The 14408-nt window shown below is 46.7% G+C and overlaps 1 protein-coding gene across 1 annotated transcript in view; it reads left to right on the top strand.

Annotated features, from left to right (window-relative positions):
• pik3c2b (phosphatidylinositol-4-phosphate 3-kinase, catalytic subunit type 2 beta) overlaps positions 1-14408 on the top strand; it is a 36284-nt gene that overhangs the window by 4691 nt on the left and 17185 nt on the right. Inside the window, exons 2-13 of the mRNA XM_080845743.1 lie at positions 1737-2605; positions 2835-2935; positions 3106-3266; positions 4552-4672; positions 7041-7152; positions 7710-7789; positions 7970-8033; positions 8302-8448; positions 9345-9378; positions 10304-10499; positions 12588-12710; positions 13921-14088. Coding sequence (XP_080701869.1) covers positions 1844-2605; positions 2835-2935; positions 3106-3266; positions 4552-4672; positions 7041-7152; positions 7710-7789; positions 7970-8033; positions 8302-8448; positions 9345-9378; positions 10304-10499; positions 12588-12710; positions 13921-14088 — 2069 coding nt within the window. The 5' untranslated portion in view covers positions 1737-1843. The remainder of the gene's footprint in view (positions 1-1736; positions 2606-2834; positions 2936-3105; positions 3267-4551; positions 4673-7040; positions 7153-7709; positions 7790-7969; positions 8034-8301; positions 8449-9344; positions 9379-10303; positions 10500-12587; positions 12711-13920; positions 14089-14408) is intronic.

The raw sequence follows: 14408 nt of genomic DNA, 5'->3' as shown, positions 1-14408 counted from the left end.
CAGATGTGAGGGAAGACAGTGAGAAGAGCCAGCCAACCAACAACAATAAAAAACCTGGCAAACACAGGGCTTCAGGTTGGGACCCAACATGGGTTGAAAAGCCTAGGTTTAAACCGTGGCTGTATAACACCGATCATGTTTTGCCAAATAGGTAGCTCATGAGGACCCATACTTTGTACACCTTTAAGGACCTGAAATAATGACATTGTCCCGTATTTAGAAACAAAAGTACAGTTCTGTATTGAGCTGAAACTGGGCCCACAATTCGGTTAAAATGCAGGAAATTGCGTCTAAGAAATACAAAATTTTCTGGGGGGGGGCCCCCAGACCCCCCGCTGAGGTGCCACCGCACCTTACAGGAAATCCTGGGGGAAACCCTGGGCACAGTAACACCTTATTGGCCGCTAGTGTGTAACTAAGTCATTTTAGCCTCATCATCACTATTATTATGATCTTAAAAGTCTGTGTACCGCAATCTTTACATCACAATTATATAATGCGATATTATGATCTGAAAAGATTTAATTCCATACAATACAGACACAGACCATTATATCATGGGATCTGAAGCATGTGCGAATGGGATGTGAAAACTGTTGGCTGTAAAAGGGGAGAGTGCTGAGGTAAAAGGCCAAGGAGAGATGATGTCAGAAGGGGCCTGAGGGGCTTCTTCCTCCCTGCAGTGGGACTCTGAGACTAGGTCACAGGGACACCTGCTGTGTGCAAGTGGCAGCGCAGCTATGAGGGGACGCATAGGCAACAACAGAGCACCACGGGCCACCTTCAGTCAGCTGTGATGAAGTTAGGTTTTGGCAGCTGAGTTGCATTAGCTGTGACCCTTGAGTGACGTGAGGGAGTATTTCACTTCTGAGAGGTGAGGTTTGATGTTTGATGTTTGGTGTGATATAGTGTTACGCTCAGAGCATAGAGGGCATCTGGGCTGCCAACAAGAGAGGAGAGGTTTGACATTGAACCACTAAGAGAGTAGGCTTCAAGCGTGACCTGAATGGTGAAGGGTACCCCTGTATTTGAAGTGAAAGCTGAAGTGATTGACCCTGAAGAAGAAGGAGTTGTACCCTGAGAAGAGAAGGTTGGAGTGAAATGACTGGCCTTGCAGAATGATGAACTGGTGAACCTGCAAAAGGTGAAATGCACCGACGTGGAGAGGGTGTTGGCTGAACAAAGTGCTGATTCGCAGCTAGCCCATCTCCGGAGTTTAGTCTCGGAGTCGCAGCGGAGTTCCCAGTTTAGTCTGAGTCGACTACGACACAGCTCTGGCTGTCTATGTGCAGGGTACTGAACCAGATGTTGAAGCCCCTCCCCTGACAGCAGGTCATGTGACGCCTCCTTTGTGAAAAAGACGAGGCAGTAGCGCATGTGGTCGCGTGGACAGCTGAGCTGGTTCATCATTAGTCTGTGTTGGCATCATGCTGAGCTAGGCAAGAAGTAACAACTGCCAGATGAGGAGTCTGTTTGAAGAGGGTTGGCGTCAGTGTCTGCTCCTTCAGTTATCTGTGTGTTATCTATTACCCTTATTTGAAATAGAAAATATTTTATAGTCGCAACTGATTCCTTTTATATCTTTGAACTTGGAGCTCAGCAGGAGTAAATATCAGAGGATGTCAGTGATGAATCTAACATGCAGCCTGACTGTATTAATGTGAGCCATCTGCAGAAACGAAGAGATCCCTCTGTTCGCAGACTTTAGTGTCTAATCCCTGTGACTCTTTCCACAGCTGTAGCCAGATGCGTCTGCTGTGGAGGCTGTGACCTCCGCTCTGGTGATCCAGCGGCTGCAGTTGCTGCTGCTCTTTCCCGCCGCCCCGTGCAGGAGTGAGGGGGTATGTCTGCTGCACCGATGCAGAGTGACGGGGAGCAGCGCTGGGGCACCCTGGAGGCCCTCGGCCTGAGCCCAAAGGAGTTGGTGCTGGCCGAGGCCCTGCAGATGGAGTATGACGCTCTGTCGCGCCTCCGGCAGGACAAGTCCCCAACCAGCAAGATCCTGTCAGACGGGGATGAGGGGGGAAGCAAGCCGCCACCGCCGCCCCAGAGGCAGCTACCATTACCCCCACCCAGGCCGGTCCCAAGCCCCCCAGGGAGTAGCTTTCAGACAGGAGGTTGGGGGTCGGACCCCCTGCTTCAACCCAATGGTAATGGACAGTCTGGCAGCAGCCACGCCCAACCGCCAATGTCCAGCAAGGAGCCATTATACATCCTGGACACTGGGCCCAGGAGCAAGGGCCACTCTGATGGCCTTCCTCCCCCAGATGAGCCTCCACCAGCCCTGCCCCCACGCAACCCTCTACCAGCCCTGCCAGACCCCCCTAGGCGTCCCCCACCAACCCCGAGAGACATCAACCTGTTCAGTCCAGAGGTGGATCAGCCCAAGGTGCTATCTTCAGACACGCTTAACTACGACCACCTCAACGACTCGCTGACCAAGCTCAACGGGGACTGGTCGAGCCCCAGGGGCAGGAGAGGGGTTGGGGAGCAGGCAGGGAAGCCGGTGGCTCGGAGCAAGACCCTCCCGCCTCAAGTACCCCCACGCTCGTACATGCCTGCTCCCAAGAGTGGCAGGACCAACCGCAGGGTTTCAGCAGACCCGGTAAAGGTTCTTACATTCTTCTATTGTATTATAGAGCAGACCCGGTAAAGGCTCTTACAGTAGCCATCTTTTTCATCCATCCAACAGCCAACTGTACTTTGCTATTTTTGATCACCCTGTCTATTTCTTATCAGCTGCATTCAGGAGTTACTCTGATGTAACATGGCATGTTTGTAGCGCTTCATAAACTTTCCTTAGAGGAGCCTCACTTCCTCTTTCTGACATCCAGGTCTCTCTGGGCTCGCAACTCAACAGCTTTGGGTACGAACTCTTTCAAGTGTCCGAGGAGAGGGATGAGGAGGTGGCGGCCTTCTGCCACATGCTGGATATGTAAGTACTCAGGTTTTTTATAAACAAGTATTTTGTGACTTATCTTGGTAACATTAAGTAACCTACTGTTGTTCGTTATTTATCTAATGCGATTTGCCCTTAGTGTGAGATACATACATTGGAGATACATATGTCCTTGAAAGATTATTTTTTTTGTTATTCTTTTGCAGTTTGCGCTCCGCATACCCTTGCAATGATCTGTCCAAGAATTCTGGGTTTGTGTGGAGCCCCTGTGTGCCGCAGGATGAGCAGCAGCAAGTCCTGGGGGTCAGCATCAAAGTCACAGTGGTCAGCGAGCTCTTCAGAGAGCCGCTCACCTTCACCTGCGATGGTGAGCCAGATTCTTTTAATTATTTTTTTTTACTTTTAGATTTTATTGTACTTTTAGATCTCCATAGGACTGTCAGACTGTGGACCCTGCCCTTAGTACTAGACAGGTAGCACCTACTCTTGTTACTAAACTTCAATCAGAACCGAAAGTTCTCTGTTAGCACTTCATTTAGTTTGTTCAACCAGTAAGTCGATGCCAATCTATTTTCAGAATGGGCAGGCATGGATACCATGCCATTCCATGCCCAACCTAGCAGGCATGCTGTGCGCTCAAAACTCTGTAAGAGTATTTAGTGATTTCCGCTAACCTGTGAAGTGTTGGTCTCTATTTAGCTCTCTAACTTTCAACACTGAAGCTTTCTGATAAGATTGAGAAAGGGCTGCACAGTTTCAAAAGGATGGCGAGTATAAATAAGGCTAAATCATCTAACCTGGCCTCTTAAACGTTGGGGTTATATCAATAGTGAATGGCCTACACAATAAAATCAATGGAAACCCAAGACAATAAAGATTGGTTATTGCAGCTTGACAGAATTTAGCAAGTTTTATGGTGTTCTGGACTTGTAATACATGTTTCAACTAACACTCTGTGCCAGGACTTTGCATCTGTCCTGAATCTTCTTATCCGAGGACTTTACCAGGATTCTTATTTTCCACACAGACACACACACACACACACACACACACACACACACACACACACACACACACACACACACACAGAGAGAGAGAGGGAGAGAGAGAGAGGTTTCTGGAGCGGATGGGAGAATCCCACCAGTGCCAGACTCTGGCCTCCACAGTTCCATTAATGGAATTAGACTGAAAGGGCATCCTGCCAGCCAGCTGCTTTGTGTTCTCAATTAAACCAGCTTTTCATTCATTTGACGGAGAGCAGCCTAGATTTTACACACACACACACACACACACACACACACACACACATATACACACAGACAGAAACACAAAAAGCGGTACTCATCGATGGGCTCATTATAATTTTGGTGGTGAATCTCATAGATGGCTTGTACACAGGCATAAGGAGTACACACACACACACACACACACACACACACACACAGTGCCTATTTTAGTTTATAATGTTTCAGAGTTTCCATCTCAGCATAAATAGCCTGGACCTTCAGGCATCTTTTAAAATGGCTATACTACATGCGGCTGCTCACTACACATGGCAACACACACATACACGCACACACACACGCACACACCAATTACTACCTGTCAAGATTAACGCTGCTGCTAACTTGAGTCTGTCTCCTTGGCCTAAGGCTCATCCACGGTTGACCTGCTGATCTATCAGACCCTCTGCTACACCCACGACGAGCTGGATCTCATTGACGTTGACGACTACCTGCTGAAAATCTGCGGCAAGGCCGAGTTCCTGCGCAAGTAAGCCGCCCGTTCCCCTCTCTCCTCTTCCCTCTTAAATCACTGACACCTGCTGTCATCATTGCCACCCTCACGGCCTCAGGCCTTGATAAACACTAGTTATTCCCTTGTTTTCTAAGCAGGGCTGATACAGATTGCCAAACCATCATTGCAATAAATAAGGATGATCCACAGGCTCTGACCACCATATGCCTTTGCTTTCTATTTTTTTTTTTTTTTATTATTTTACTTTTCTCTCTGTTTCCTCTGGAGAGTGCATGGAGGGGAAAAAAGTCCCCTCAAATCAAGCAGGGGGATCCCTCCTGTGGTTTGTGGTGACACTTGCTGCCAGTTGTGTAGAGAGTGCTCATTTGTGGCTGTTTAAAACTAGCTGTGCTTATGCATGTGGGCCTGCCTAACCACACTTGGTCGGCCCCAAACAAGACCCCAGTCTCCCATGGCACTCCCAGCTGCCAAATCGCTCAGCCTGACTGCTTTCCCACTATTTTCTGTGTCGACAGCCATTTGTCTTCCTGCATCTGAATGGAGCACAATTGTCATTGAATAGTCTCAGCTAAAGCAGCAGGACAGAGGAACCTAGAGCATTGTTATTTGTGCTGTATGTGTGAGTTTGTGTGCAGGGGTGGTTCACCCCAAACTGTAAGTTTTGTCAAGTGGTTGCCAACATGTGCTTGTGAGAGAAAATGGTTGTGTGTGTGTGTGTGTGTGTGTGTGTGTGTGTGTGTGTGAGTGTGTGCACACGTGTGTGAGAGTGTGAGTGTGCTCACATGTTGCAGCTGTGTTGTTTTCTGGCACGGGGCGACCACAGAGCAGGATATGTGTGTTTTTCTGATAACGTCGCTGCTCAAGTTGCGGGCTGCGAAAATAGGGAGGGACTTCCTGAACAGAATGAGGTCACTGGTCCAGCAGCTGTCCCTCCCATGGCTGAACCCAGGCCAGCTGGACCCAGTGGCCCTCAGATGCAGTAATGTCGTTGACCTACAACAGCCGCTCGGATGCTTTTCTCATCCGGCGAGGCTTACAGGACAATGAAGCCATACATGCTATCCGTAGTAGCACTTCCTGTAGATTGAAATTGACAGAGCTCTGTTAACCTTGAGGAGCGAAGCACACAGCCTCTTCACATGAGTGGAGCTTCATGAGCTTCAGCTTTAGATATGGCACTGACAACATCTTCACACCCATGAGTGGAGCTTCATGAGCTTCAGCTTTAGATATGGCACTGACAACATCTTCACACCCATGAGTGGAGCTTCATGAGCTTCAGCTTTAGATATGGCACTGACAACATCTTCACACCCATGAGTGGAGCTTCATGAGCTTCAGCTTTAGATATGGCACTGACAACATCTTCACACCCATGAGTGGAGCTTCATGAGCTTCAGTTCTAGATATGGCACTGACAACAACTTCACACCCATGAGTGGAGCTTCATGAGCTCCAGTTCTAGATATGGCACTGACAACATCTTCACACCCATGAGTGGAGCTTCATGAGCTCCAGTTCTAGATATGGCACTGACAACATCTTCACACCCATGAGTGGAGCTTCATGAGCTCCAGTTCTAGATATGGCACTGACAACAACTTCACACCCATGAGTATTTTTTTAAGTAAGTGGAGAGGCAACAAAATTTAAGTTTTATTCTCATTAAAGAAACTTTGGCAGCCCAGCCATAGAACAGCACAGTATAACCAAAGCGTGAGGAATTAAAAGAAAAGATTAGGAAATTAGGCACTTTCTTAACCTTTCTTTTGGTCCGACCACCACTGCTTCCTGCAGAGATGGTGCACAGGTGGATATGAACTATGGTGTTATTGTATTTCATGCTTTCTATTCCATTTCATGTTTTCCATTTAAGATGGCTTAAAGTCCCAACATTTGCACGTGTCCTTCTCATCTTATGGTAAACAGCATGTACTCTCCACACATGAATGCTTCGCTTCCCTTCTGTCTGATGTCTGATAAACTATTTAGGGAAATGACTGGCAGGTGACCGGACATGTTTTCCACTCTCATAATCCCAATGCCACATGGGCATTTTAAAGAGCAGCGCAGTGTGTAGCCAATGAGGGAAGGTAGTCCTTGACCTCTGACCTGTGTCATAGCCACCCACGCAGTTGTGCTGTCCTACATACCTGTATTCTAATGAAGTACCTATGTTGTGTGGTTGTGTGGAAAGGTATGTCGTGTGTTCTAAATTTAGTTGATGTTGCCTCACAGAACATTAAACACACACACCATTACAATGTCTGTTTCAATCATCATTACAGGCACATGTGTTTTTGAGAAAGTACAGAAAGTGTGTTGGTCGCCCGAGTGTGTCTGTATTTTGGCTCTAACTCTCCCTCCCCTCATGTCCCCACAGTAAGCAGACCCTGGCGAGTCTTGAGTATATCCAGCAGTGCCTGAAGTACGAATGGGACATCCGCCTCAACCTGAGCAAGAGGGCGTCCGTGTGTGTGGAGCTGGCGAGAACGGTGCGTTCTCCTGGGGGGGGGGGGGGACCCCTGTCACCGGGTCGACCGCTTGTGTCCGTCATCAGTCCTTCATGGGAGGGAACCTGAGTGCTGAGCCATCAGAAACGTTTGGCACATGTGGCCACTCAAAAAGCATGGTGTGCAGCATAAGTCATCAGTTTGGGGTTATTTTATGAAGATGAAGACCGAATGGTGGTTTTGAAGGTATATGGGAAGCAGGCGGGCATGTGGGATTCATAGGGAACAGCTGTGCGTGCGGGAGATGGCTTGTTAAAGAAGGATGCTCAATCATAAAAACATCGTCCGCACCTGTTCCCCACTGGACGGGGTCAGCAGGTTGAATAGCAGCAGGAGGAGCTCCCCAGACAGACATGAGTAGTCTGGTCAGCAATATGCAGCGCAGGTGAGACAGGGTGGAGTAAGGATGAGTCTTCAAGATGGGGAGGGGGGCTGTTTATGGTCCATTCTGCATAGTCTCCAGATGTCTGTCAGTTGTCCAGATGACCTCATTAATAAGCAGAACAAACATTCAAAACCCTGTTTTCCTAATCCCACAGGAGGATGATGACGAGACAACATCCAGCATGAACCATGGCATCCTGCTGCAGGAGCGTACCATCAAACAGACGGTCACCAGGTACGACTCACAAGAGGATGGGATAGTTGACCCTCCCATAGCTGTTACCATCTCTGTTTGAAGCACTGTCTTTCACAACCCATCTTAATGAACAGCCAGCTGTAGGCTAAAGTAAAACGGGGGGGCATGCTACTGTGGACAGATTCAGATGGCTCAATCACGATTGCTTTGTTCCCACAGAGAGGCTCTGTCACTGCTGCTGGACACTTTCCATAATGAGGCAGAGGCCTTTATCCTATCAGAGGTAAATATGAAGATAAGGATTATGACCACTGACATATCAAAATGATCATTGTAAGATGAGCTCATCAAACACTTTTAGGTAGGATAACAAAAATATGAGTTGTTTTGTACAGTGTTCTCAACCCTTTTTCCTTTACTCCCTCCCCTACCCTCCCTTCCTGTCTGTCTGTCTCTCTCTCACTCTGTCTTTTTGTCTTTCCATCTCTCTCTCTCTCTCTCTCTCTTTCTCTTTCTCTCTCTCTCTTTCTCTCTCTCTCTCTCTCTCTCAGGTGGAGATACCATTGCACGTGGAGAGGTTGGTGCAGTCAGTGAAGGCACTGTGCAGCTCTTTGGCCTCTGTTGAAACGCCGGATGTGACCTCTGCCCTGAACCAGCTGCCCGCGTGCCCCTGTCGGCTTCAGCCCCGCGTACAGAAGGTTTCTTTATGATGTCACTTTTCCTGCCTCTCCCACCCAACACACACACACACACACACCAACCCCCCCCCCCCCACACACACACACACAGACACACACACACACACACCAACACGCCCTTTGCCATGATGTGTTTGTCCACTAACGCCTCATGGCTGGGTGGATTCCCAGTAATGCCAGGCAGCATATTGGACATATTTACACTGGGCAGCATATTTGAGAGTGTTAATGGACACCCTTGCCAGCACTGCTCTCAAAAGCCAACAGTGAAACAACGGACAACTAGCATGAGACAATGGCAGGCAGCCCACTGATTGTGTGAGAGGTTTCCAGCCAGTGTTTCACCCTAACACTAGTCAACAAGCTGCCCAATGCATCATCAGCCTTAGGGGCTCCCTCCTTTGGTGATTTAAAAAAGGAAATCTTGTCACAATTTATAGCTTAGTGTTACATGAGGTGGGGATCATGCCAGGATGGATGTTAGAAGTGAAAGAGTTTCTTAAATAATGACAAACGCCATCCATTGTTTCCACATGGGTTCATTAAACTGACAGTGGGTTATTTGTCAGCGTAACTATCAATGCTGTGTTAAATAACTTGTTTTAATGCATTCATGTTACAGTTCCCCTCATGTAAAAAGCATTTAGCAAATTTGGAGCAACTACAGAGCAGACAATGCAACATTTGTGCCGTTTTTCTATGGGTTCGAACTCCATAACAATATGTTTCTTGACTTCTGCAGCGATGTAACGGAAACCATTAACAGCCATTTCACTGTTAGACAAGGTTTTTTCAAAGCTTTACGGCTTACATTTGCTGAGGGAACATGTCAGTATGTGATTTGTGTGTGCTCTTGTGCTCACTCGCGTATGCTGGTCTGTTTCCTCTTGTTTCAGGATGTGACGGTGCTGGCAAAGAAAGAGAACAGAGGTACTATAACCATCTCCTTTACTGTACTTCCTGAGGGATGTGCGGGTCCGGCCGTGTTGGGGATATCCGTGACTCTAAATAGAACAAACAAATGAGACAGTGACTCTTCGCCTGCCCAAACAGAGCAAACAAAGCACTTCTTAGTCACTTCGTATTTTATTTACAGATAAACACTTGGTTTGATTATAGCTGTTATACTTTGTGATAGCAGGGGATGAAAGCACTGCTTATGTGAAGGGCCTCATGATACTATTGTGTACAGCAAGTCTTATGTTAAGTGGGTTTATTTGGCTTGTTTGATAAGGGTAAATTGCCCAAGGCCATGTCCTGTTTGGTGGATTTTCAAACAGTCTTTAAACAGTCTGCCATGTCCCAACATGGGCATTTTGAAAGCAGAGGTTTATATAGACTCGGCTAGCTTCCTGATGCAGTTGGACTTGTTGCCCTTCTCCTGGTGTGCCTGCGAGCCAAAGGCAACAATCCCAAATGCAGCAGTGTGCCAGCATGGTCTCTGTGAACATTTGCTTTTAATATTCTTTGTAGTAAAGGCTTTATTCAACAAACACGGTGTGAGCTTTTGACTCTTTCCCTCATGAGTCTGTCAAATTCACTCAGTTTATGAGCACTATTAAGTACAACCAAATACATGCCATAAAATGTTAACCGGTAATGTTGATGTAAAGTATCAGGCCGGAGTGTGGCTATTTGGTATTATTGATTACGAAGAACCTCTCTGGTCAGAGGTATTAAGGCACACAGTAGATGTACCAGGTCAACAGAAATCTCACACCGCCAGACAGTGCAGATGATCGATCACGATCACGATCACAACAGTCAATAACCCTGTACATATCCTAGACAACCACTTTGTGTTGCATCAGTGTGTGTTTCCCACGTGTAATCCTTGATCACTGCTCCCTCACAGAGAAAGTGGTGGAGAAACTGACGTCGGCCATCTTGGATCTGGTGGAGATGTACTGCAGCACTTTCAATGCCAACTTCCACACGGCTCCCCACAGCCACCGGCCTACTGCGCCCATCCAGGAGGCTGGCATGGTGACCAATGTGTTGTCCTTCAGCATCTATGCTGCTCACCGCATTCCCATAACGTGGGCGGCCAGGTACCTACCAAACATTTCTTCCCCATCTATCATGAATGATGCTTTTACACACACTTACCGTTTTGCTTTTACACAGTTACAGAAGATCTATAGCTTAACTATCCAATGTGTCTTTCTGCAGCAGAACACCTCTTCTATTTAATGTGTCTTTTGGCCTGTAGGCCTCGTAGTTACTGATGACTGGCCAGTCATTAAAGTGCTTGTATGATTTATGCCATTCCAGTTAGCATGAATTCTTGAGTGGACACACCAGAAGAGTCTAAGCCCTGGGCTTTGGTGTAGCTGTAGTTCTTTATCAGAGCTTTAAGCTCTGCTGTGGCTCCTGCTTTGCTGCAGACAGCAGCTCCTCCCAGCACCGAAGCATTGTGGGAGAAAAAGGAGAGAAACACTGTAGAGATAAAACAATGGAAATGACTCGTTGGCAGTAAAAGTGGAACAACAGGAACAGCTTTCTCTCTTTCTCTTTCTCTATCTCTCTCTCTCTCAGTCTCTCTCTCTCTCTCTCTCTCTCTATCGCTCTCTCTCACACACACACACACACCCGCACATGCCATCACACACACTGACCTAAAAGAACACAGAAACATACACACACACAAACACACACACACACACACACACACACACACACACACACACACACACACTCCCCATTCTGGGCACCAGCTGTCTAAGCTGCATATACCGGTTCTTCCTCCTGCCCTGCTGTATAATCCATCTGGATTACACTGAATTGTGTTTAAATGAAGTTTGGCACCTTAAACCCCTCTTATCATCCAGCATAATTTCTTCTTCAAATTTGAGGTTACAAATGACTTTTACATCAGATTCAGTGGGAAACCTTTTTGTCATACATTTATATACGCTCACAATCATTCAAATGTCTACACATATAAAGGTACATGTGAACAGACTATTACTCACAGGCACGTACGCTTTCAGACACACTTGTACACATACACACATACAGGCGTGCACACACACACGCACGCGCACACACATACACATTCTCCCCTCCTCCTTTCTCCTGTGTGGGCCCTGGCCTCTGTCTTTTGTCTGGGCAGAGGCACTGCTGACTCAGAGAGGGCGGGGCCTCTCCCACTCTAGAGAAAGACAGCCCTGGGAACCGCCTGTGACCTTTGACCTGCAGGGAAGTGCGGGCTAGGGGGCGTGGGTGGCACCTGCCCAGCGGCTGTGTTGTGTTCCAACCGGACGGACGAACGTACGGCCCCTGCTCATGGCGTGAGCCATATGTCTCTGGGGTAGTATTTAAGCGTAGTAAGGCCCACTTTCTTATAAAAGAGTCAGTTCCCATAGGGCCTGTTGCTGCTTAAATGAGGTTTAAACTGGAGTTTATGGACATGATCCAGATTGCAAGATGAAAACAATAACTCATGAGAGCGGAGCCCAGAGAATGTAAATAGGATGGTGTAAGGCTGCTTGTTGTTGCACAGCTTCTCTGACCTTATGAGAGGATATAAGCAGAATGTGTGTGAATTTCAGTACATGGGTACACCAATTTGCTCTGCAATGCAGACTTCTTAGGTTGCCTTGATAAGGTTATAGTCTGTGTTTTCCTTCCTTGAGTGCCTCTCATTCCGGCTCTTTCTAGATGGAATGTTTTTGCTTCTATATAAACTTGTCTCTGGGGAATTCCTGTCTGTTTTACTCAAGTAACCCAAGGCTCAGCTTGACCACGAAAGGAGAGGGTTGATTGGGTTAATATCTGAATTATGGAAAGTTGGAAGAGGTTGCTTGCATCCATTGACCATCCAATGGCCTGAAGCCTTGAAATGGAATCCTTGGGCTTGTCATTTCAACACCAACAGCTGAGCATGCATGCACTCCTGTTCACTTCCCATGAGAGCCGTTACCACGGTTCTGGGTCTGCCTCCAGCTGCAGTCACGGAGACACACTCAGACAAGCATGCCTCCTCCTGCAGCTCAGCTTCACCATTACTCAGACTATAATTTCTTCTATAATTACTGTCTTGTATATGTCCAAACTTTTGCCCACAATGTGTGGGCAACCCACTCATTTTAAAAGTCGCCACAACAATGAACTACTTGTGATTATTCCCCCTGCAGCTATGAGGGCTTCTTCCTGTCCTGCTCGCTCACACATGGCGCTACAGAGCTGTGTGCCCCGCAGCACACTAGCAAGCAGGCTGTCAGCAAGTATCTGTTCCATCTGGTGGTGTGGGACCAGAGGTGAGTTTCATCTGGAGAGTAATGTGGGATCTTGTTCAATATGAATATGATGGACAAAAATTAAAAGTATTCAAGGAAGGTCATGGTTAACATAGGTTTAGTCACCAGGACACATGTTCTGCAAAAGAAGCAAGTTAGTGACTATCACAAAAAAAAATTCTTACAGCATGTAAAGAAAATCACATTTTCTTTGAATAAGAAAGAGAACAGTGATCTATTGATGTGGCATTTACATGCAACTTCTATACTATGGTTGTTTTATTGTTCACTGGAGCAAAAGAAAAAGATAAAAAAAAAAAATTGTGCACAAAGAATGTGTTGTGGATTTCTTGAATGGGCTATTTTTGTGACTAAGTTAGATTGTTTTCAATGTTTTCCTACCTAGTAACAAAGTAACAAAGAGGCTACATTGTTTGCAATGTTTCTATATCAAGAGTAAATAAAGGTACAAGAGGCAGTGTCCTGAGGCTTTCCTCTGGAATCCTCTCCTCAACCCCCTGCAGTTTGAGGCCTTGTCTGGGGATATTACAGGGTTTATTGTTGTGTTATTTTAAGTCTGATGTCCTTGTAGATTATTCATACTTAAAGGAGGAGATTGTATCTCCAGATGTTGCCTCTATTTGAGTAAACTGTAGCATCTTTATTTTCCATAAGGCCTTGTCTGTCAGGCCAGTTTTTTTTTTTTTTTTCATTTTCCTCCAGGCCAAACTAATACTGGAGATATCTGACCTCCAAAGACCTTTCCACTGTTTATGTGAGAGCATGCTGAGTAAACAATGGCCTCACAAAATGGCAGCAGGAGTTTGTTTTGGACTTCTTTGGAAATCCACCGTCTGGCCCTTTAATGTAAACACTGGCTCCATGTTGTGAACTTGAGCAGGTGATAAGCACCCACAGGGACGGTTATAATGATGAGAGTAGATCAAGGATGAGAGGAAGCTTTCTTGTGTGCTATGCCAGGGAGTATACCTGAGGTTGGTGTTCCATCAGCTTTACAGTTTAAATGTAACAGAGTTGTCAGTACAAAAGGGTATGTGCCCTTATGACACAGGCTTCCACAGAACAGTCTCTGCATGAATTTGGTTTGTATGTGTTTGGTATGCCATGCAGAAGCACACTCATCTTTTTTTCTTTCTCTGTCTTTCCCACCCCCTCTTTTTGTTTTTCTGCCTGCATCTTTTTTTCTTTTCCCCCCTCAAATCCAACTCAGGGTTTGTTTCCCGGTTCAAATCAACCAGTTGCCACGGGAGACGCAGCTGACGGTGACCTTGTATGCCAGCCCCCTACCACCCCCTGGAGGAGCAGAGGAAAAGGGCAAGCAACGGCGCAGCATTGAGGCCCTTGGCTGGGTCACCATGCCCCTCTTCAACTTCAGACAGTATGCCCTTTCCTCATGAATCTAACCACTTCATTAGGTTCTATGTTATTGTACAAAAACGTGTCAACGACCGCAGTGTATTCTGGGTTTTCAGATACTATTGAATGTTTGTATGCACTGTTCTAGAATCAGCCATAACTGTCATAACTAACATGTGAATTGGCACCTCTGTTCTTCATAGTTCCAATTTGTGCCGTGATTAATCACTTAAATGCAGGTATTTTCCTGATTTAAAAATAGGCAAAGGGATGTGCCAGTGTTAGGGGGTGGGGGTCCTTCATACAACAACTGTTCTGAGGGGTTGTGAATCACTCAGTAGC

Source organism: Sprattus sprattus (genome assembly GCF_963457725.1).
Source record: "Sprattus sprattus genome assembly, chromosome: 10".
In the NCBI taxonomy this organism is placed as follows: Eukaryota; Metazoa; Chordata; class Actinopteri; order Clupeiformes; family Clupeidae; genus Sprattus; species Sprattus sprattus.
Note: the sequence above shows the minus strand (reverse complement) of the source record. Positions and strands in the feature narration are given on the sequence as shown.